The 22,782-nt window shown below is 52.8% G+C and overlaps 1 protein-coding gene across 2 annotated transcripts; it reads left to right on the plus strand.

Moving 5' to 3' along the window:
- Nucleotides 1–550: 550 nt before the first annotated feature.
- BCAT2 (branched chain amino acid transaminase 2) lies at nucleotides 551–11,444 on the plus strand. 2 transcript variants are annotated; one of them, XM_039249216.1, is made up of 11 exons: nucleotides 551–1,175; nucleotides 4,676–4,750; nucleotides 5,114–5,317; nucleotides 7,727–7,837; nucleotides 7,916–8,035; nucleotides 8,185–8,348; nucleotides 9,261–9,403; nucleotides 9,557–9,642; nucleotides 9,836–9,976; nucleotides 10,061–10,135; nucleotides 11,008–11,444. In XM_039249216.1, the coding sequence occupies exons 1-11, from the start codon at nucleotides 1,152–1,154 to the stop codon at nucleotides 11,044–11,046; spliced, it is 1,182 nt and encodes a 393-aa protein (XP_039105147.1). In that variant the 5' UTR covers nucleotides 551–1,151; the 3' UTR covers nucleotides 11,047–11,444. The 2 variants fall into 2 exon arrangements, with proteins under 2 accessions (XP_039105147.1, XP_039105155.1); XM_039249224.1 differs by lacking the exon at nucleotides 551–1,175 and adding an exon at nucleotides 1,312–1,334.
- The last annotated feature ends 11,338 nt before the right edge of the window (nucleotides 11,445–22,782 follow it).

The following is a 22,782-nucleotide window of genomic DNA, read 5'->3' on the forward strand; positions in this document are numbered from 1 at the left end:
GCAAGAGTTGGGGGGAAACTCTGACCATGGAAGGTCTGGGGGCCCCAGGGACCGAGGAGTTCGGTATAGGAGCACTGATGCAGGTTTGGATCGCTAGGGATTCTAGAGGGATCCAAGTGCGCTGTAATTAGCTAACTCTGCCCCTGGGGGTCCCGTAGTTGGGAAGACACTCAAGAAGAGGCATAACCAGGGAACCCTGCCTTAGGGGCTGTTCTTAGAGGCTCACTGAGGCGTCGGGGGATTAACATTTTTTTCGGGCCTCGCTGATGAAAGAAACTGGAAAGAGGTATGATGAACCACGTGCATGGTATCCTAAAAAGTTACAACGACGACACATACGTTTTCTCCTTGGAAAGAAAAAAGTATATTCAAATAGGGGTTGACTGTGGGGCGCCTGGGAGGCTCAGTCGGTTGGGCGACCGACTTGGGCTCAGGTCATGATCTAGCAGTTCACCAGTTCGAGCCCCGCGTCGGGCTCTGTGCTGACAGCTCGGAGCCTGGATCCTGCTTCGGATTCTGTGTCTCCCTCTCTCTCTGCCCCTCCCCCTGCTCACGCTCTGTCTCTTTCTCTCAAATATAAATAAACGTTAAAGAATTTTTTTCAATTGGGGGTGATTGCAACCCCTTCATCCATCCCTACCTGCTACCCTCTTCCGAGGCCTTTTTCCAAAATCCTTTTTTCATTTACGTGATCTATTTACAGACAGTCACAGCCAGTGCTTTTCCTTATCACCGAGGGATCGAGATATGCGGAGGTTTCTCTCCGTTCCTGTCCTTTTCTGTCTTACCTCGAACTGCTTATCCTCGCTAGCGTTCCACGATAGTGCCTATTAAAATGCAATAAGAACAAAAACAAGAACAAAACTTCCATGTACGCTCTGGTACAGCAGTCTTGCGGCTGGAACAATCTGGGTGGGGGTTGGGAGGAGGGCGTATTTCGGTTAACTCCCCTCCGCCGCGCGGATTCCAGCGCATGCGCTCTCCAGTAGGACCCAGCTCCCCACGGGCGCCCTATAATTGGGGAGGCCCGGCCCGCCTGGGGTGTTCGGGGAGCGGCCCTCCCGCGACAGGGGGCGTGAGCGGGGCGGGGCCGGAACGTCTTTCTTCTGAGCCGCGCCCCGGGCGGGTACAGTCCGCCAGCCGCTCCGACCATGGCCGCAGCCGCCCTGGGGCAGGTGGGTTCGCGGCCCCCGGCCGGGGAGGGAGCGGGAAGGCCCACTTCCGGGAGGCCCGCCAGCCCCCAGCTCGTCCGGCTTTGCGTCGCTCCCTCGGTGCTCGGGTTCCGCTGCGGGTCGCCGAGAAGGAGGGGGCCCCTTGGCAAGCAGCACGAGGCTGTAAGGACCGGGTGGGGGGAGGGCGTAATTGGTGGGACAGGGACGCCAACCCGAGGTATGGAGGGAAACACGCAGGAGGGCAGTTATGGGACAGGCACCGGACCGGGGCGGGTGGGGGGATTAAGGGAGGGTCAGCCCGTGGGGGCGTCGGGGTAAGACACCCCGAACCCCTAGGCGTGGGGGTAGTAGGATGAAGGCACAGATCTCAGGTCTGGACTGGGAATTGGACCCAAGGCCCGATTTTCTTGGAATTAAAAGGTTAAGATTTATGTGGAATGTGGTGTCCCTGAAACCTCTTATCTGAAGCTCCGCGTCCGGGTCGGAAATTGAGGCAGCTTCCCACTGTCCGGGTGACAGATCATCCTGGCAGCAGTGGGACGGTCCATGCTTCCTGACAAGGTGACAGTGAGCAGAGTTGTGGAGAGTGTGATTTTCGAGAATAAAGTTTCTCCGCGAGGAGAGAAATAGTAACAACTCAAAGAAGGGATCTTTACAACCCGTAACAGCTGCAGCTTAACCTTGGAAAAAGTGTTTTTCACGATAAGTCTGCACTTGACTCTGGGACTCCTATGCGGCCTGGTGGAGAGATAGCAGGGCAGAGTTTCACGTTTCACAGTCTTGGTGACCGATGCTGGGCTGTGACGGCGACAGCCGGGGCTTTGATGGTGACACTCCTGGGCTGTGGTGGGAAAGGCCTGGGCGGTGACGGGGACAGTTTGGGGTTGTGATTGAGGAGAGTCTTGAGCTGTCGTGGAACAGACCTGGCCTTGGATGGGACAGCCCCAGGCTACAATGGGTCAGTGTTCCGTGTGGTGGGAGCTGTCCTGGGCCATGACAAGGACAACTTGGGGCTTTGATAGGGACAGTCCATGGCTGAGGCAGGGACAGCATGGCATTATGAGGGGGACCCTTCCTGGGCTGTGATGTGGGGGCTGTCCCAAAATGTTCAGGATAGTGCTGAACTATGACAGAAGACAGGCCTGGGCCTTGATGGGAGGACAGTCCTGGATTGTGGTGGGGACAGCCCTAGGCTGTAATGGGACACAGAGGAGGCTCCCTCGTGTTGCAGACCCCTGCCCTATGCCCCTCCCCTCCCCTCTTCCCTTGTTTCCTGATTTAGCCCTGACCCTTTTACACCCTTTGTCCCAAAAGCCCATCTACCATCTGAGGGTATCCCTTGGGTCCAGTGCCCGCGGTGCGGGGTGTCAGATGGTGGGTACCCCTTCCCCGAGCTGAGGTGAGACCCCTGCGCCTACAGCAGTGTCCTGGGAAGATGAAGACGGCGTCTCTCAGGACAACAGCGTCTTGATGGCCTGTGCAGATTTATGATCTGCCCACTGCTTGGGCCCCTTCTCTGTGCCCTGTGGGAGACGTAGAGAGATCTCTATTTCCTGGATATCTCTGTTTGTAAACATCGCCGAGATCGTTTGTTTCCTGGTGTTGGCTTCACTCTGTCTCTCTTTCCCTCATTTCTCTGGGTCTCCTTTCACTCTGTGCTGTCACCTGTAGCCTGGTCTCTGCCTATTTACTTCTTCCTCCCTGCCTCAGCGTCTCCATATCTCACCCTCCCTGTGTTTCTGGGTTTCTCCACACTTGACTTTGCGTGTCTCCCTATCTGTCTCTCGAATTGGTCTCTCTTTATGATCGTATCTCTTCTGGCATCTCCTGTACCTGGTTTCTTGTTCTTCTCAGTTTTGTCTTCAATTATTCTTTCTTTTAAAGGTTTTATTTGTAAGTAATCTCTCCACCCAACGCGAGGCTCGAACTCTCGAATTCAGGAACCGGAGACCAAGAGTCCCACTTTTTCCTGAGACCAAGAGTCCCACTTTCCTCCGGAGGAGCCCGCCAGGCGCCCCATCCGTTTTGTTTTCTATTTCTGCCTATTTCTTTCTCATTCTTGCTCTTCCCTCTCTTTCATTTATTTTTTGGTCCATTTTTTTTGGCCGCTCTCCTGCCCAGATACTGCTGTCTCCACCCTGAGAGTCCGTGCTGTCTCCACGCGATGCTGTCCGCTTCTCTGCCGGACAGAAGCGTGGCCACAGACTTGTGCGGGCGACACAGCGCCACCTAGAGGCCATGCCGCAGACCCACACTCTGATCAGCCCAGACGCTCTTGGGCCCCAAGCTCTCCAGAGCCACTCCTCTGACGTCACCGCCCAGACGTTAGGACCTGCCCCCAGGACTCACCTACTGACCACTCACGATGCCATTCATGTTCGTTCTCAGTGACTGGCGTCCGCTCGCCCAGCTCACAGGGCAGGAGCAGGCTACGTCCGCTGTCCTGTCGGCCCCAACCTCATGACCCAGCTGCTTTCCTGCCAGGCTGGGAAAGAAAGGGTCAACGTGAGGTCAAAGAATAAGGGGGAGAGCCCACCCTGATGGACACGGACAGACCTGCTCTCCCTGGTTTGTCTCAGGCAGGACCACAAGTGTTTATCTGAGCAGGGTCTCTGCCAATGACTTGGGGACCCCCACCAGGTCCATGTGGTCCCTGGGATCCAAAGGGAATTAGAACCATTGGTGTCTGCGGTATGGGGTTGGGAGCTTAGGTAATTAATCTGAGTCCTGAAAGAATAAGGACTTGGAGTCCTGGGTCTGAAGGAGAAGGAGGCTGGGGGCCTGGACCTGGGGGAGGAAGGGGTCTGAGGGAGGAGGGGCTGGGGACGGGGTCTTCTGGGTCTGAGGGAGGAGGGGCTGGGACCCTGGACTCCTGGGTGTAAGGGAGAGGGGACTGGGGGCCTGGACTTCTGGGTCTGGGGTAAGAAGGGGCTGGAGGCCAGGACTCCTGGGTCTAAGGGAGGAAGGTGCTGGGGACTGAGTCTCCTGGGGTCCGGAGTTCTGGATCTAAGGGAGAGGGGGCTGGGGGCCCAGCCTCTGGGTTCTGGGGAATTACAGCCTATAGGTTCCTCAGTTTTCTAACTCTGGTCAGGATTTGGGTCCCCCAGAGAGGCCTCCACTTACCTGTGCGCCTTCCCTCGGTCGGCCGTCTTCTGTCTGAGCTGATCTCAGGGCTGGGGCCAAAGTTCCCAGGGGTGGGAGGTGCCTGTGTTTAACTTTGTCCTAGCAAGGAGGGGACAGGAGCTGAGTCAGCTTTTTCTAGGGATGGCCCTCGTGAGGGCCGGGAGGGGACTGACTTGGCCTCCTTCAGGATTCCCTCCCACTATAAGCTGATCCCACAGGGGAGCGGACTTGGCCGGGGCCACATGCCCTCTCTCGAATGCACTGGGCATGGGACAGAGCCTGCCAGAGGGACCTCCCAAGTGCAGGAGGTGGCAAAACGGGCTCCAGGGTTCCCTGCTCGCTCGCTCTTCTGGCCTCACTACTTCTGTCCCCCCCTCCAGATTTGGGCCCGAAAACTCCTCCCTGTCTCTTGGCTTCTGTGTGGCCCCAGAAGATATGCCTCATCCAACTTCAAGGTGAATGGAGGAAAATCTACTTTTGGATCTCAAGGAGGGGCTGGGGCCTGGACTCCTTACTGGTCTGAGGGAGGAGGGAACTGGAAGCTAGGACCCTTAGGTTTGAGGGAGGGGCCAGCAGCTACACTTGGGTGTCTCCAAAAGGGTCCAGGGTTCAAAGGTGAAGGTGGTCGGCAATGGGGTAGCCTAAGAATCCTCCATAGGCTGTGGGAGAGAGTGGATACTACATGTCCCAGAAGCCTCTGGGGCCACAGGTGTCTCTCCTCTCTAGGTCTTAGCCCCAGAGGTTCATGGGGGTTGTAGTTTTTCTGTTTGAGGTTGGGCCCAGATTTCAGGATGCCCGGGGCCCCTGTCTCTTCTCAGGCTGCGGACCTGAAGCTGGAAATGACGCAGGAGCCTCATAAGAAGCCTGACCCCAGCAAGCCCTTGGTGTTTGGGAAGAATTTCACTGACCACATGCTGATGGTGGAGTGGACCGAGGAGAAGGGCTGGGGCCAGCCCCGCATCCAGCCCTTCCAGAACCTCATACTGCACCCAGCCTGCTCCGGCCTCCACTACTCGCTACAGGCATGGCGGTGACCTCTGTCCCCGTCCCTCTGCAGCTCTTCCCTCCTGCCGGGTCTCTAGCAGGGCCCACCGCCCTGGGCTTGCTTTCCGTGTGTTCCTTCCCTCCCAGGTCCCTCGCATTCCGAGCCGAGCCCATGCTGGGTGGTGCCGGGTTCCCGAGACGAGCAGACCCAGTTCTCTCTCCCTCGAAACCCCCCCGTGTTGCGGTCACAGCCCAGTGCGATCGTGGTCTGGAGGTGACAGCTGAGGCATGGTGGGGGCCGGAAGAGGCACCGATCCCGCCTCTAACTTGAAAGAAAGTAGGGTCTCTTCTGGCACAGGGAAGCTTTAGAGACGGACCAGCCAGGACAAAGAGACAGTACAAAGGGGAGCCCGGCATACGGGGGGGACTTGGGGACTGGAAGGTGGCAGAGGAGGCTGAGGGTGCCGTCAGGGCCACGGAGGAGCTGTGGGGCTGGCACCTTGTCGAGGGCCCTGGGAGCCATGGAGGGCTCTGAGCAGACGTGGAGCCGGGTCAGCCCCGGGTGTAGCGAGGCCCCTCAGGTCGTGTGGAAGATGAGCCGGAGGCCAGGAGGCCAGGCTGGGGTGAAGGCCCAGATAGAAGAGGTAGATATGGAGGCCCAGGCTGGGGCCGGAGCCAGGGGGAGGGACAGACATTCAGCGATGTGAGGGACTGGCAGGCCGGACAGGTGCAGGGAAGGGAGGGCCGAGCGTGGCGCCCAGAGGTTTGACCAGGTGACCATGGGGCTGGCCCCCTGTGGGCACTTAGCCGAAGACTGGCTCTGCGGGACTTGGTGAGGGGCCTTTAAGGAAGGTGTCCGGGAGGCATTCAGTTTACAGCTCAAAGCTATGGCTGAAGGCAGCGTTGTCCTGAGGAGACTTGAGTTGTGACAAGTATTTGGATGAACTTACTACAGCCCGAGTAGCCAATCTGCCATGTCAGCTTACGAGGCTGAGATGAGAGGGGCCAGATCTCATAAGATCTTGAAGGCCAAGGTCAACAATAGGCTGAGGGTGCAGATCAGCCTTTTCTTTTTTTGTACTTTAAAAAATGTTCTGGGGCCCCTGGCTGGCTCAGTTGGTGGAGTGTGCAATCTTGATCTGGGGGTCATGAGTTCGAGCCCCAATGTTGGGTGTAGAGGTTACTTAAAAATTTTTTTTAAACTTTTACAATTATTTTTATTTTTTAATGTTTATTTATGAGAGAGAGATTGAGAGTGCAGTCGGGGAAGGGGCAGAGAGAGGACAGAGGATCTGAAGTGGGCGCTGCGCTGACGACAGAGAGCCCCATACAGGGGCTCAAACTCAAGAACCATGAGATCATGACCTGAGCCGAAGTGGGATGCCCCCCCCAATATTATTTTTAAATTTTTATGATGGAGAATTTCAAACATAAAAATAGAATGACAGGGCCGCCTGGTGGGCTCAGTCAGTTAAGCATCCAGCTCTTGGTTTCAGCTCGGGTCATGATCTCACGGGTTCCGTGAGTTGGAGCCCCACATCGGGCTCTGTGCTGACAGTGCAAAGCCTGCTTGGGATTCTCTCCTTCTCCCTCTGCCCCACTCCCTCTCTCGAAAAATAAATAAACTTCTAAAAAAAAAAATAGAATGATTTGAACTCAAGTATATTATTAATGGATTAAATTTTTTAAAGATTTTTTTTTAATGTTTATTTTTTTAGAGAGAGACACACACACACAAAGCGCAAGCAGGGGAAGGGCAGGGAGAGGGGGAGACACAGAATCTGCAGCAGGCACCAGGCTCTGAGCTGTCAGCACAGAGCCCGACACGGGGCTCGAACCCACGAACAGTGAGATCATGACCTGAGCCGAAGTCGGACACTTGACCGACTGAGCCACCCAGGCGCCCCAATGCATTAAATTTTAATTAAATAATTAAATTTAGTCAGGAAAAAAAACCAGAATGCGATGATAAGCCCCACCACCACCACCACCCTGCTTCAGTAGCTAGCACGTGTTGCTCACTGTCTTATTTCATCTGGACTCCCATCTCTGTCCCCCTCCTGTAAGATTTTTGAAGCAAATCCTGGAAGTTGTATTATTTCATCCAGTGCTTCGCAAACACAAGGATTCTTTAAAAACAGCACTTCCCCACCATCGTTCCTGAGAAATCGAACCAGGAACACGGAAGGGCTTTCAGTAGGGTGTTGTCTCTGTACCCTGGTCTCGGGGTCTCTCTGGCTGTTACCGGTGTCTCCGTTCTGCTTCCGTCTCTGTCTCTTCTCTTTGCGTCCTCTGTGTGCTCTGTTGCATTAGTCTCTCGCCAGCTCCTTCTCTGCGTCCGTGTCTGTGTCCGTGTGTATCAGGCTGTGTCTCGGTGTCTCTCGATGTCTCTCGCGGCTCTCTGAGGTGGTCTCTGAGCTGAATCACCTACCCACCTGTCCCGGCAGCTCTTTGAGGGCATGAAGGCGTTCAAAGGCAGCGACCAGCAGGTGCGCCTCTTCAGACCCTGGCTCAACATGGACCGGATGCTGCGCTCGGCCCTGCGCCTGTGCCTGCCGGTGAGGGCCCCTGGCCGGCCGCGGGGGGCAGGGAAGGGGTGCGGGGGGGCGGGGCTGACTCGTGGCAATCCCGCCCAGGGTTTTGACAAGGTGGAGTTGCTGGAGTGTATCCGGCGGCTGGTGGAAGTGGACAAAGACTGGGTTCCCGATAGCGCCAACGCGAGCCTCTATGTGAGGCCTGTGATCATTGGAAACGAGGTGGGCCTGAGTCCGTGCGCTGCGATGCAGGTGGGGCGGAAGTGGGGGGGGGTGCTGAGGGCAGGGAGGGGGGACACCTGGGGAGAGGGAGGGGATGAGCTGGGGGGCTGGACTCCTGGGTCCCTGATGCCCTCTTCTGCCCACAGCAGCCCTCGCTGGGTGTCTCCCGGCCCTCGAAAGCCCTCCTGTTTGTCATTCTCTGCCCTGTGGGCGCGTACTTCCCCGGAGATGCCATGGACCCGGTCTCCCTCCTAGCCGACCCGACATTCATCCGAGCCTGGGTGGGTGGGGTCGGTGACTACAAGGTCGGGGGGTAAGTGGTCCCTTCCCAAACCCCATATTGTCCTGGATGCTGGAAGTCAAAGGCACTGGGTGTGGGTTTGCTTCTCTGGGTGTGCACTGTCCTTTATTATTGCACATACCTGGGGCAGCTTGCTCGTGGGATGTGATGCTGGGGGCGGGACTTAGGGGAGAGGGTCTGTGCTAAGCGTTATGGACAAATCGGCTCAGAATTAGGAAGGGGTGGGGTGCCTGGGGGGCTCAGTCGCTTAAATGTCCGCCTTGGGCTCAGCTCATGATCTCACAGTTTGTGAGATCGAACCCCTGCGCCAGGCTCTGTGCTGACAGCTTGGAGCCTGGAGCCTGCTTCCGATTCTGTCTCCTTCTCTCTTTGCCCCTCCCCTCCATTATGCGCTCACACTCTCTCAAAAATAACATTAAGAAACAAAAATTACGAAGGGTGTGCATGAAAGCCAGTGGAGAAACCAGGATCGGCCCCCTGGGAAGCCTCTAGAAATGAACTTGACACTTAGCTCGTTGGTCTCTCCCCGATGTAGGCTCCCTGAACACCCAGGCTCAGCCAGCGCCCCCACTCCTCCACCCCCATGCTCAGCTCCCATAGTCCCCTGGGGCCTCCAGTGAGTGTCCCCCCGTGTGGGCTCTCTGGGTAAATCTGTCCTGCCAGGGGACTTGCCTCACCAAGCTGGGAGTGTCATTCAGGTCCCTTCAACCTCGCGAGGTCTCCCGAGGGCCAGGCCCTGTGCTGGGGACACTGGTGATGAATCAGACCCGGCCACCCCTCCCCCCGGGCTGCTGGGAGCTCCAGCGCGTGCTGTGATGGAAGGGGCCGGGGGCCGTTGTAAAAGTTCACAGAGCAGGCGGTGACCCCCCAGTGGGCATCCGAGGAAGGGGCCGGCTCCCCGGTCACTGTGCCGCCCCGTCCCAGGAATTACGGGCCCACCGTGTTGGTGCAGGAGGAGGCCAGAAAGAGGGGCTGCGAACAGGTGCTCTGGCTGTACGGGCCTGACCACCAGCTCACCGAGGTGGGCACCATGAACATCTTCATCTACTGGACCTACGAGGATGGGGGTGAGCCATCCCCTGACCCCACACAGGCCCTGGTGGGAGTGGGCGAAGCAAAACTCCCAGCAGACCGCAGATCTGGGGGGTTGGGGGTGGGTTTGGGTGGCTCCCAAGGGGATGGCAGGGTGTGAGGTGACCCCCCCCTTATACTTGACCCAGTGCTGGAACTGGTGACCCCCTTGCTGGACGGTATCATCCTGCCCGGAGTGGTCAGACAGAGTCTGCTGGACCTGGCCAGGACCTGGGTGAGGGCGCAGCGTCTCCGGTGGCGGGAGTGACGGGCTAACTGCTGTGTTGGGGGCCGGAACTTTCAGGGGACTTGGGGGGGGGGGCTGTGGCACACTAGCATCCGCCCCTTCTCTCTGGGTATCCTCTCCTCGGGTCTCTGTCACGCGTCTTGTGGAGGGACAGGTCGGGCTCATGCGCACCGCTCGGCAGGGTGAGTTCCGGGTCGCCGAGCGGAAGATCACCATGAAGGAGCTGCTGCGGGCGCTGGAAGAGGGTCGCGTCCGGGAAGTCTTTGGCTCGGGCACTGCTTGCCAGGTCTGCCCAGTACACCAAATCCTGTACCAAGGCAAGGTGAGGTGGCGCTGCCATTGGAGACGCGAGGGAAGCAGGGGGCGGGGATGCGCGGCCCGGCCCTCACCGCACTCTCTTCGCCAGCATTTACACATTCCCACCATGGAAAATGGGCCTGAGCTCATCCACCGCTTCCTGAAGGAGCTGAGGGCGATCCAGGTGAAGGGCACCCACTGGGAAATGGGCTGGATGGGTGTTCCCCAGGGAGGGTCACGGCCCACGAGCCTCTGGACTGGGAGCCCTCCCCCCATCTCCCACAGTCCCAAGAGCCAATAATGGCCCCTGCCATCGGCCTCTGGGCCCCCGACATTCGCCTTTTCCTTGAGCCTCTGTGGCCTAGAACACTCCTTGGGGCAAAATGACCCTTTCCTGGGAGCCTCTAAGCCCTGGCTGGAGAACTCGCCTTCCCCACCCTTGTGGCTCCAGGGGGCCCTTCCGGTGGGGGAACTCCCTTCGCATGAGCCTCTGGGACTTCCAGACAGTCTTTGGCCCAGAAGCCCACCCTGCGTGGAGGCCTTGGAGCCCTGGGCTCTCCCTTTGGCCCGAGGCATCTCCTCCAAGCCTCTGGGCCTCAGTCTCCACGGAGGCCCGGGAATATCTCCTCTCCTAAGCCCCTGGAGGTGTTTCCATTTCATCTCAGCCGAGACAGCCTTCCTGAGAACCTCTGGGCCCCTTTCCTGGCACTCGACCCATGAGCTTCTGTAAAGGCCTGTGCATCGGGACCTAGAACCACACGTCTCGACTATCTGGGCTCTTCTCTGCTGGACAGGACTTTTTTTCCCCTAGAGCCTTCGCGCGGCCTGACAGTAACCCTTTGCAGAACTGACACCGCCCCCCCCCCAGCCTCTGCGCCATCTCCGCCACGATCCCCCTTTCCCTATAGTTGTAGGCAGTCTTCCGGGAAGTGGACTACATTTCCCATGAGGTCGTGGGGGCGCAACCCCGCAACCATTTAGCGTGGGACGCCGCGGGGCTTGCTGGGAGTTGCAGTGTGGCTTTCCTCTCACGGCCTGCCCTCTGTCGTCCCTCAGTACGGAACAGGAGCCCACGAGTGGATGCTCCCGGTGTGACGCTACAGACGCCGCCCTACCTCTCCTCGGACCCACTGACCCCTAACATCCAGACCCCCCCCTCCCCCCGAATGTCGCCTCCCTACCAGTGACTCACCTGAAGTGCAATATAAAATAAAAGGGCAGGGGAGCCGGGACGCCTGGGTCTCTGGCGCCCCCACGTGGTCGCTACTCTCCCAAAGCCATATGGGCCCTTCCCAGGCGTCTGGGCCCCAGCCCCGCCTCTCAGGCCTTGGGGCGGGGATCTGGACTCCCAGCTGCTCCGTTTCGTGGGGTCAGGGATGCACTTTGGCCCCCAACTCCGCATCTCTCCGTTCTCAGGCCGGATCTCCCGGTGCCGCCGTTGATTTTTTTTTTTCTCTCGCTGCAATTTTGAAATAAAATGCCAAAGAACAAAACATCAGCTTGTCATCGCCAATGATGCAACTCAGGGACTCTAGGGTTTCAGCCAGGAATCCCTGTCCTGGGCCCTTTGCATTTTCAAAGACCCAGCGATCCGAGCGCCCCCGGCGTCCTGGCCGGTTCTCTGACGTGGAAGATTTTTCCATCTCCTCATAAACTGAGTTTATTTAGCCTCTGGGCCCACGAACTCATACTTTCCTCTACTTCCCTGTCTTTGGGACAGCGCCACCTTACACCTAGTCACCCGGAGGCACTGTGCCCGGCCCGCCAAAGCCCATCAGACTCAAGCCCTGTCCTCCTGTCCCCAGTATGGCACCGTGGGTCGCCTCTGCACTTCCCTGTTGCCTGGACCCTTGCCCTGGCCTGCTGTCCGGCAACCAGTTTGGCCCCCAGAGGTCTTCATACACCCAGAGCTGCCCCTGCTCGCTCTCTTCCGAGGGCTTCCCAGCACCCATGGCGGGTACCGCAGAGAGTGGGCCCTGGTGGGTGTGGAGGGAGGCAAGATACTCTTCCCTTGGGCGGGGCGAACATCGGTAGTCTATTAAGCAATGACGCCATTACCTCCCTGTGTCACGCCTCCTCTCCAAATCTTGGCTCTTTCACACGCGCACTTGAATTAGTGTTACGTGTTAAGTGTAGAGAGAGCCAGACGTTAGGACCAGGGACATCCATCTGGTTGCAGAGCTGGATTCAAAGGTGTTATCTGCTGGGGGTGTGACCTTGGCCACGTCGCTTCATCTCTGACCCTCTCTGCTAGAGGGAGACCCGTGGGGGGCTATTGAGCAGACAAGGCCTGTGGCCTGTCCACCGTCAGCTTTGGAATAAAACTGATTTGTTGGTAACCATTGCCAAACCCGCTCATCCGCTTTTGTCAATGACTGCTCAGGAGAAGGTCAAGGATGCAAGGGGAAATTTGCCCGGAGGCCTCTGGGAAGGTCTTTCTTCCCTTGACCAAAGAGTCCCCGTGGCACTTCCAAGTCTTGGTTTCGGCTCAGGCCAGGATCTCAGGGTTCATGAGTTCAAGCCCCGCATCGTGCTGACAATGCGGAGCCTGCTTGAGATTCTCTCTCTCCCTCTCTCTCTGCCTCAGGCCCCCACTTGCTCTTTCTGTTTTTCACTCAAAAATAAATAAATAAACTTAAAAAAAAAGAAGAAGAAGAAGAACCCTAAAGGACAATCTCTTCTTTTCTTCCCTCCCTTTGGCTGTGATCATCTGGAGTGTGATGCTTGGAGTGGCTGCAGCCACTTTGTGTCCAAGAGTTGGCCACATGCTGAAGGCAGAACACAAAGACTTTGGGTCCTTCAACCTCTAAACCTGATTTCTGGATTGTTTGTTTAAAAAAAAAAGTCAAAAGTAAACAAAAACCGGTTTTTCACTTTTGTCAGCTCCTTTGTTATCTGCATTCGGGTGTTTTTGTATTTTAGGAGGCTTTTTTGTTTTGTTTTGTGACTTGCAGCCAAAAGATTCTTTGCTTTTTTGTCCCCCACCCTCCCCCCCATGGCCGGAACTGATTACATCCAAGGAGAATTCCTGACTACCAGCCAGTTGAATTGCTGGCCAGTAACTGGGCGCCAAACCCAGGCCAGATTTTGATCCTGGATTTGAATCTCAAGGGAAGGAACAGCCATTGTTAGGAGGTAAACAAAGCCGGAGGCCCTCCTGAGGAAAGTGACACTTCAGAGCTGTAAACTCACTGTTTGAAAGTCACCTAGGCAGCAGCAATTAAGATTAAACAAAGAAATATGTTAACATATAATTAGTTAAGCCCTGGGGCGCCTGGGTGGCTCAGTCTGTTGCGCATCTGACTTTGGCTCAGGTCATTGTCTTGGGGTTCCCAGTTCGAGCCCAGCCCCTGCTTGCGCTCTCTCAAAAATAAATAGACCTTAGAAAAAACAACTCGCGGGGTGCCTGGGTGGCTTAGTCGGTTAAGCGTCCGACTTTCGCTTAGATCATGATCTCGCGGTTCGTGGGTTCGAGCCCCGCGTCGGGCTCTGTGCTGACTGCCAGCTCAGAGCCTGGAGCCTGTTTCAGTCTGTGACTCCCTCTCTGACCCTCCCCTGCTCACGCTGTCTCTCTCTCTCTCCTAGGAATAAATAAAACATTTAAAAAAAATAAAAAATAAAAACTCGCAACGTTTCTCTCAAACAATAAATGAAATCCTAGCCCTTCCGTTTTCTAGAGGTGTGAATTTTAGCAAAGGGACACCCTCTCTGGGACTTAGTTTCCCCATATATAAAATGGGGATGAGAATAGTACCTTGCTCATTAGTTTGCTGGAAGGATTAAGTAGGATCCTTGCGCCTGGCACACTGGGACCAGGCCAGGTTTGGGAGGCTCTGGGGCCCCAGGGGTCGCCACACCCCCAGCCAGGGAGATTTGACAGGTGGTCACTTCACACTTCCCGGGTGCCTAGGAGGATTTTTTTTTTTTTTTAATTTCCAGAAGGATCTTTAGGCCTGCTCTGGAACTAGAGGAGGAATTTTTTTTTTAAATGTTTTATTTACTTCTGAGAGAGAGAGAGAGAGAGAGAGAGCCTGAGCGGGGGAGGGGCAGAGAGAGAGGGAGACACAGAATCCGAAGCAGGCTCCAGGCTCTGAGCTGTCAGCACAGAGCCCGACGTGGGGCTCGAACCCACCAACCGTGAGATCATGACCTGAGCCGAAGTCGGAAGCTTAACCAACTGAGCCCCCCAGGCGCCCCAGGAAGAGGAATCAATCAATGCTGCAAAATTCCCTACTGTGGTTAGGCCCTGGGGTGGTCTGGGAGACCCAGCAGAGTTACGAAGACAAGGCTGCCTTCTTGCCAATCACGTTCCCTGGGGTAGGGGTGGGCGATGAGTAAACACAACACAGGGGTGAAATCGATATTACAAATTATATAATTTCTATTGTATCTATATATATGTGTATATATGTACATATATATACAGAATATTAAAAAAATTATTAAGTAAACCCTACCCCCAACTTGGGGCTCGAACTCACAACCCTGAGATCAAGGGTAGCATGCTCTACTGACTGAGCCAGGCAGGTGTCCCTATATATAACATTTTTGTGGGGCGCCTGGTGGCTCAGTTGGTTAAGCATCCAAGTTCAGCTCAGGTCGTGATCCTTGATCTGTGAGTTCGAGCCCCGTGTCAGGCTCTAAGCTGAGCTGTCAGCACAGAGCCTGGAGCCTGCTTCCGATTCTGTGTCTCCCTCTCTCTCTGCCCCTCCCTCACTCATGCACTGTCTTTCTCTCTGGAATAAATAAACATTAAAAAAAGTTTAAAAAATACATTAAAAAACATTTTTGTATAAATATATTAATATAAAATACTTTTATAAATATATGCTATATATTTATTTACTGCAACATATGTTTGTATAGTAGAAAGTATATATTTATATATTATATATTATTAAGCATATTTACACACTTGTATATTATGAAGTATATGTAGGTATTATATAGTATGAAGTATATTTATGTATATTCTGATACTTATGTATCAGAAAGAATACTATACTTATACATTTAAATGTATATTTTATTTATTATAAAATACCAAAACTTGTATGTGTGGAAAAAAAGATAAGTTTTATGGCACAAAATGAAGCAGGGAAGGGTGTATAATTTTATTTTATTTTAAATGTTAATTTATTTTGATGTTTATTTATTTTTGAGAGAGAGACACCCACACACAGAGTGTGAGCAGGGGAAGGGCAGAGAGAGAGGGAGACACAGAATCTGAAGCAGGCTCCAGGTTCTGAGCTGTCAGCACAGAGCCCGACGTGGGGCTCGAACCCACGAACTGCGAGATCATGACCTGAGGCGAAGTCGGATGCTTAACCGACTGAGCCACCCAGGAGCCCCTTAATTTATTTATTTTGAGAGAGCGAGCGAGCGGAGGGGGACAGAGATAGAAAGAGAGAGAATCTCAAGCAGGCTCTGCACTGTCAGCACGGAGCCCCACGCAGGACTCCATCCCACGACTCTGAGACCATGACCTGAGCCGAAATCAAGAGTCAGTCGCTTAACGGACTGAGCCACCCAGGCTCTCCGGAAGTATAATTTTAAATATTGTGGCCCGGAAAAGCCTGGCTGAGAAGGTGGCATTTAAAAAACCTTTTTAGGGGCGCCTGGGTGGCTTAGTCGGTTAAGCGTCCGACTTTCCGACTTTCGCTTAGGTCATGATCTCGCGGTTTGTGGGTTCGAGCCCCGCGTCGGGCTCTGTGCTGACTGCCAGCTCGGAGCCTGGAGCCTGTTTCAGTCTGTGACTCCCTCTCTCTCTGACCCTCCCCTGCTCACGCTGTCTCTCTCTCCTAGAAATAAATAAAACATTTAAAAAAAAAAAACCTTTTTATTATGAAAATGGGAAATGTACAGAAAAATGGAATCACAAATTCGCACTCTGTACCCACTCCTGGTGTTTAGCAATTTGCCACATTTTGCCCCATTTGCCTCTTTTGTTTAATATTTCTGTATTTGCTGGGGCGCCTGGGTGGCTCAGTCGGTTAAGCGTCCGACTTCGGCTCAGGTCATGATCTCACAGTTCGTGGGTTCGAGCCCCGTGTCCGGGTCTGTGCTGACAGCTGGGAGCCTGGAGCCTGCTTCGGATTCTGTGTCTCCCTCTCTCTCTGACCCTCCCCTGCTCACGCTGTCTCTCTCTCTCAAAAATAAATAAATATTAAAAAAATATATCTGTATTTGCTGAACCATTTTCGGATCCATTCGAGACGTCTGTCCCACTCTGCCTTCAGTCTGTGTCTTCCAACACTGAGGACACGTTTGCCTGCTATAAATCACTCTGCCAGGGCACAATGAATCCCTAATATCCTTCAATTCCCGGTAGAAAGTGTAATTGGAGCAGCCGCCTGAAGCAGGTGAAGGAGGAGCCTGGTGGGTTTCTGGGGGAAGCGCATTCCTAGCAGAGAGAACAGCCGGCACAATGGCCCTGAGGCTAGCGGATCCCTCAAGTGTTCCAGGAACTAACTGTAAGGCAAGCGTGGCCAGAACGGAGCGAGCGAGCCAAGGGGGGGGCGGGCAGAGAAGGAAGGGGCCAGAGACTTCGAAGTCTTGTGGCCACTTGGGCTTTTCTAAGAATGAGCCCGGAGCCAAGGAAGAGTTCCAGGCCGAACAGGAACCCAGCCGCCCGTAAGCGGGAACAGGCGCCCTCTGGCGGCCACGTGGGGAACGGATCGAGGGAGGGGAAGATGGACGCGGGGACCTTTCAGAGCCAAGGGCGCTGAGCCGTCCGGGTGTGCGGCGGGTGGGGGTTGGGGGACGGACGGAAAGGCAGCAGGACCAGGGTGGTGACCGTGGGGTCAGCAAAGAGTGATCGGATTCTGGTGCATTTGGAAGGTCAGACCAACGGGTCAGACGGGATGTAAGAGGTCACCAGGTGTGAGAGGAGAACGAGAAATAAAACTTATTATTTAACGCCGTTTTGTGAGATTTTTTTTTCATGCTGTTTTGCGTGGTTATAGTTTGCTCATTGAATGTACCTCAAGTTACTGCCCCTTCCGCTGGTAATCTGTTTCCTTGTTTTTCCAGCTTCTAGAGGCACCAGCATTCCTTGGCTGATGGCCGCTTTCTCCAGCTTCAAAGCCAGCAGCACAGCTTTTTCAAAAAATGCAAAAATGTTGGGGCGCCTGGGTGACTCAGTCCGTTAAGCGTCTGACTTCGGCTCAGGTCATGATCTCACGGTTTGTGGGTTTGAGCCCCGCGTCGGGCTCTGTGCTGACAGCTCAGAGCCTGGAGCCTGCTTCAGATTCTGTGTCTCCCTCTCTCTCTGCCCCTCCCCTGCTCATGCTGCCTCTCTCTCTCTTTCTCTCAGAAATAAATAAAACATTAATTTTTTTTATTTTAATGTTTATTTATTTGAGAGAGAGAGAAAGATGGCTTCTCGGCCTTTTGGCTGAGATCAAGTGTATTTGAGAGAGAAAGCTCGAGTGGGGGAGGGGCAGAGAGTGAGGGAGAGAGAATCCCAAGCAGGTTCCAAGCTTTCAGTGCAGAGCCAGACTCAGGGCTCGATCTCACAAATCATTAAATCATGACCTGAGTGGAGATCCAGAGTCTGTATATATAGTATAGTACAGTAAATAAGTATATACATACTACATATAGTATGTATAGTAAATATATATAGTATATAAATATGTACCTATGGTAGAGTATATATATATATATGTATATATGTGTATATATATATGTATATATGTATATATATATGTGTGTATATATGTATATATGTATATATATCCAAACCCCAAAAGAAGAAATGAGCCCCTTTGGGGTCCACATCTTGGCTTCCCATTCTCTACTAAAAGGATTGAGAGTTCCTTGGAGTACTGGCTGATTCTAAAACAGGGGTTAGGGGCACCTGACTGGTTCCGTCAGTGGACATGTGACTCTTGATCTCGGGGCCATGAGTTTGAGCCCCATGTGGGGTGTAGAGATGACTTAAAAAAATAAAATCGTAAAAACATAAATAAGTAGGGGCGCCTGAGTGGCTCAGTCCGTTAAGCGTCTTAGGTCATGATTTCGAGGTTCGTGAGTTTGAGCCCTGCATTGGCTCTGTGCTCAGAGCCTGGAACTTGCTTCAGATTCTTGTCTCCCTCTGTCTCTGCCTCTCCCCTACTCGCACTCTGCTTCTCAAAAATAAAGAAACGTTAAAAAAAAAAAAAAGAAAGAAATGATCACAACACTGTAGTAGAAAACAAAATAATAAAGAAAATATAAAGAAAAATAAATTAACCTGCGCTTCCCTTTGAAAACCTCCGTGGCTGGTGTGAGGGAGCCATGGGAGAGGAAGGTTATTGCGTAGGGCAACTTCTGCTATCACTCAGGGAATCACTGCTATCTACTGGCTCAATGGACTTTTCTGCCTGGGAGCACTTGTATACCTTTCGCACAGATGCTGACTACAGTCCAGTATTAATAAACCCTTGTCACATCCTATTTACTGTGACGGCAATCAGGCAGCAGAGGAAAGGGTCTCCATCTGCAGGCAGCCTGACACAGAATGAAGCAAAGCCTTCCTAAGCTCACGCTTGTCTGGAAAAGCAAAGGACTGTCCACAGGTGCTTGAAAGTGACCAAAAATACACCGGTGACCTTTGTGGCCACCTCCCAGTGTTCTGAAAAATCACTGATTTCTGCCCAACACCGCGGCCTGAGACCAAACGTCTGAGCATGGGAGACAATCACCCACAATCCCACAGAGAGAGAGAGAGAGAGAAGAATCATGAGCTCAGTTGTGATCATGTGACATTCGGCTTCACGTACTACTCGTATTGCAATCAGAGTGGTGGGTTCAAGCCCATGCTGGGTATAGGGCTTACTTAAATAAATAAATAGTCTTTCAAAAAAATAAATCTTGGGGCTGCCGGCTGGCTCAGTTGGTAGAGCACAGGACTCTGTTTTTGGTTTTTTTTTTAATGTTTATTTTTATTATTGAGACAGAGAGAAACACAGCATGAGTGGGGGAGGGGCAGAAAGAGAAGGACACACAGAATCCAAAGCAGGCTCCAGGCTCTGAGCTGTCAGCACAGAGCCCAACATGGGGCTTGAACCCACGAACTGTGAGATCATGACCTGAGCCGAAGTCGACCGCTCAACCAACTGAGCCACCCGGGCGCCCCAATAGAGCACAGGACTCTTAATCTCAGAGTCGTGAGTTCAAGCCCCATGTTGGGTGTAGAGCTTACTTGAAAATAAATAAATAACATAATTAATTAAAAACTTTAAAAAAGTCTCTTTGATTTCTGTAAGCAAATTCTCTTAAGTCCTCTATTGTTTTGATAAAGTATCTCCATTCGGCTCTAGTAAACCCTTTAGGGAGGGCTCACAGGAGCGCTACTCCTAACATTCTGGCTTGCTCAAAACTCTTGTCTGGTGTCATTCTATTGTTTGGGGGGATATGAAATTTTAGGACCATGCTTTATTTCCTTGTGGTCACGACAAGCATCGCTCCACCGCTTTCTGGGAATCACCCTTCCTGTGTAAAAGTCTGAGCCGCTCTTATTTTAGTTTTTTCTCTTGAAAAACCTAAATATTTTGCTTGGCTGCTGAGGGAATATTTCCTCTACCTTTAAAATCTATTGACGTTAGTGTGCTTGGCTGGCTCTGCCGATACAGAGTTCGACTCTTGATCCCAGGGTTGGGTGTGGAGATTATTTAAAAATAAAATCTTTAAAGTCCATTGACTTTTCTAGGGAACAACTTGATATAAATTGTTCTGTATCCACCATGGGGTTCTGTATCAATCTCCCAGAGATATAATGATTTATGAGAAATATATATCTTGACATTCAGATAAATGTCTGACTGTCACCTACAGGTGAAATGGTTGTCTTGTGTTTTTTTGTTTGTTTGTTTTGTTTTGTTTTTTGTCATGATCTCATGGTTTGTGACTTTGAGCCCTGCATTGGGCTCTGTGCTGACAGCTCAGAGCCTGGATCCTGCTTCGGATTCTGTGTCTCCCTCTCTCTCTGTCCCTCCCCTGCTCATGTGCTCTCTCTCTCTCTCTCAAAAATAAATAAACATTTTATTTTATTTATTTTTTTTAATTTTTTTTTCAAATGTTCTATTCATTTCTAGGGGAGAGAGAGAGACAGCATGAGCAGGGGAGGGTCAGAGAGAGAGAGACACAGACTCTGAAACAGGCTCCAGGCTCTGAGCTGGCAGCCAGCACAGAGCCCGACGCGGGGCCCGAACCCACGAACCGCGAGATCATGACCCAAGCGAAAGTCAGACGCTCAACCGACTAAGCCACCCAGGCGCCCCTAAATAAACATTTTAAAAAAATTATTTTAAGTCTTCTCTTTGTCTTTGGTGTTCTTCAAGTTCACTAGATAATGTCTAGGGGTGCATCGCCTCTTACCCCATGTGACACATGTGCTTCCTACATCCCCAAATCCATGTCTTTCATCAGTTCTGGAAGTGCTCAGCTATTTTCTTCTTCAACCTCATCTCTCCTCTCAGCTCTATATATTCTTCTAGAAGTTTCTTGGAACTTTGTATTCTACCTTCCATGTCTCTTCTTTTTTTTATTTTTTATTTTATTTTATTTTTTTTATTTTATTTATTTCTAGGAGACGGAGAGAGACAGCACGAGCAGGGGAGGGTCAGAGAGAGAGGGAGTGATAGACTCCGAAACAGGCTCCAGGCTCTGAGCTGGCAGTCAGCACAGAGCCCGATGCGGGGCTTGAACCCATGAACCGCGAGATCATGACCTAAGCAAAAGTTGGATGCTTAACCAACTAAGCCACCCAGGCGCCCCCGTTTTTTTATTTTTTAAATGTGTTTTTCATTTATTTCTGAGAGAGAGAGAGAGACAGCATGAGCAGGGGAGGGTCAGAGAGAGAGGGAGACACAGAACCTGAAGCAGGCTCCAGGCTCTGAGCTGTCAGCACAGAGCCCAGCGCGGGGCTCGAACCCATGAACCGTGAGATCATGACCTCTCAGATCTCATTAAGATCTGAGCCAAAATCAGATGCTCAACCGACTGAGCCACCCAGGTGCCCCCCCATGTCTCTTCTTTATTTTTCCATCCACTCATGTCTCAGAGTAACATACTGAGGCCTACGTGGGGCTCGATCTCACAAACCGTGAATGGAAATCATGACCTGAGTGGATATCAAGAGTCTGGCACTTAACCCACTGAGCCACCCAGGTGCCCCTGGATGCGTTCATCTTATAGTTGCCAGTATTACAGACCTTAAGCTTTTTCAGAAAAGTACTTTGTGATTTGGGCACATCTGGGTGGCTCAGTCGGTTAAACATCCGACTTCAGCTCAGGTCATGATCTCGTGGTTTGTGAGATCGAGCCCTGCATCGGGCTCTGGGCTGGCAGCCTGCTTGGGATTCTCTCTCTCTCTCTCTCTCTCTCTGCCCCTCCTCACGCTCTCTCTCTCTCACACTCCCAAAATAAATTAAATAAATAGGAAGGAAGGAAGGAAGGAAGATACGCTGTGATTTCAAAATTGATCAAAGGGAATTTGTTTGTTTATTTATCTATTTATTTAGAGTGAGAGCAGGGGAGGGACAGAGAGAGAGAGAGGGAGAGGATCCCAAACAGGCTCCAGGCTGTCTGCTCAACCTCAAACTCAAGAGCCCTGAGATTACAACTTGAGCCAAGATCGAGAGTCAGACACCAAGCCCAAACCGACTGAGCCCCCCGGGCGCCCCTCAAATACAGGGAATGTATTAAAGGGAATTGGTTATGTGAGTGCGGGGGAGGCGGGAAGAGGAAAACCTGGTGTCCAGCGCGGTAGAGGCAGCAGCTCGGGCTCCTGTAGGAAGTTGAAGGAGTCGCCCCCGCAGGGCAGCAGTCAGACTTGTGCCCAGGCGGCTGGTTCTCTGCATCCCAGGAAGTGCTCCCTGTGGAGGCGGCGCCACGTCTGAGGGGGGCTGGAAGTCTTCCCACCAAAGCTGCGCAGCTGGCTGGTGCTGGAAACGTCACAAGTGGCTGGAGGTAGGAGCCAAGGCTGCCTGCGGCTGCGGGCCAGATGCAGCCTGGAGCTGGAGAGGCTGGCAAAGGAGTCCCTTGGCAACCTGTCCCGCCTCCCGCCAGGGTTCACAGCATTGGAGGGTGAGCTTTACGCCAACTAGACACCCGCTCCTAGCTTCCCAGGACCTAGCGGAGGGCAGAGTGCGTGAGCGAGAAGAAATCCTCCATACGCTTGACAGAGAAGGTTCCAGAATAGCAGCTAAGGCATCTCTCCTCCCAGCCTAGGATGATAGGATGACTCTCAGGACGCGTTGTTCGGGCTGTGGTGAGTGAAGAGGCCACTCTGAGTGAACAGCTGTGGGAGACAAGTTAAGATCATCCAAATCGATTTCCTAATCTGTGTGACAGTGACAGAGTTTAACTGTCGTGGAATTGGGGCTTGGTGGGAATTAACTTGGAAGGTAGCAGGGCTCGTGTCCTAGGACTGAATCTTCAAACCTCAAAGTGTTAGCTTATGGATCGATGAAGCCTGTCTGTCGTCGTCGTCTTCTTCTTCTCCTCCTCCTCCTCCTCCTTCTTCTTCTTCAAGGTTTATTCATCTATTTTGAAAGAGAGAGAGAGAGAGAGCACAAGCATGGGAGGGGCAGAGAGAAGAGACCGAATCCCAAGCAAGCTCCACACCATTAGTGCTGAGCCTGATATGGGGTTCAGACTCACAAACTATGAGATCATGACCCGAGACAAGATCATGAGTCGGATGCTTACCTGACTGAGCCACCCAGCAGCCCCAAGCCTACCTACAGGGAAGAAAAATCACAAGGAAGAGGAAGTATCAGGATGTTTAAATCAAAATCAAAATCTTGATCAGAATAGAGGTACGGATGCAACACATTGGTATCC

The sequence above is a fragment of the Hyaena hyaena genome, unplaced genomic scaffold (assembly GCF_003009895.1).
Source record: "Hyaena hyaena isolate Hyena2069 unplaced genomic scaffold, ASM300989v1 scaffold_9, whole genome shotgun sequence".
NCBI classification, from domain to species: domain Eukaryota; kingdom Metazoa; phylum Chordata; class Mammalia; order Carnivora; family Hyaenidae; genus Hyaena; species Hyaena hyaena.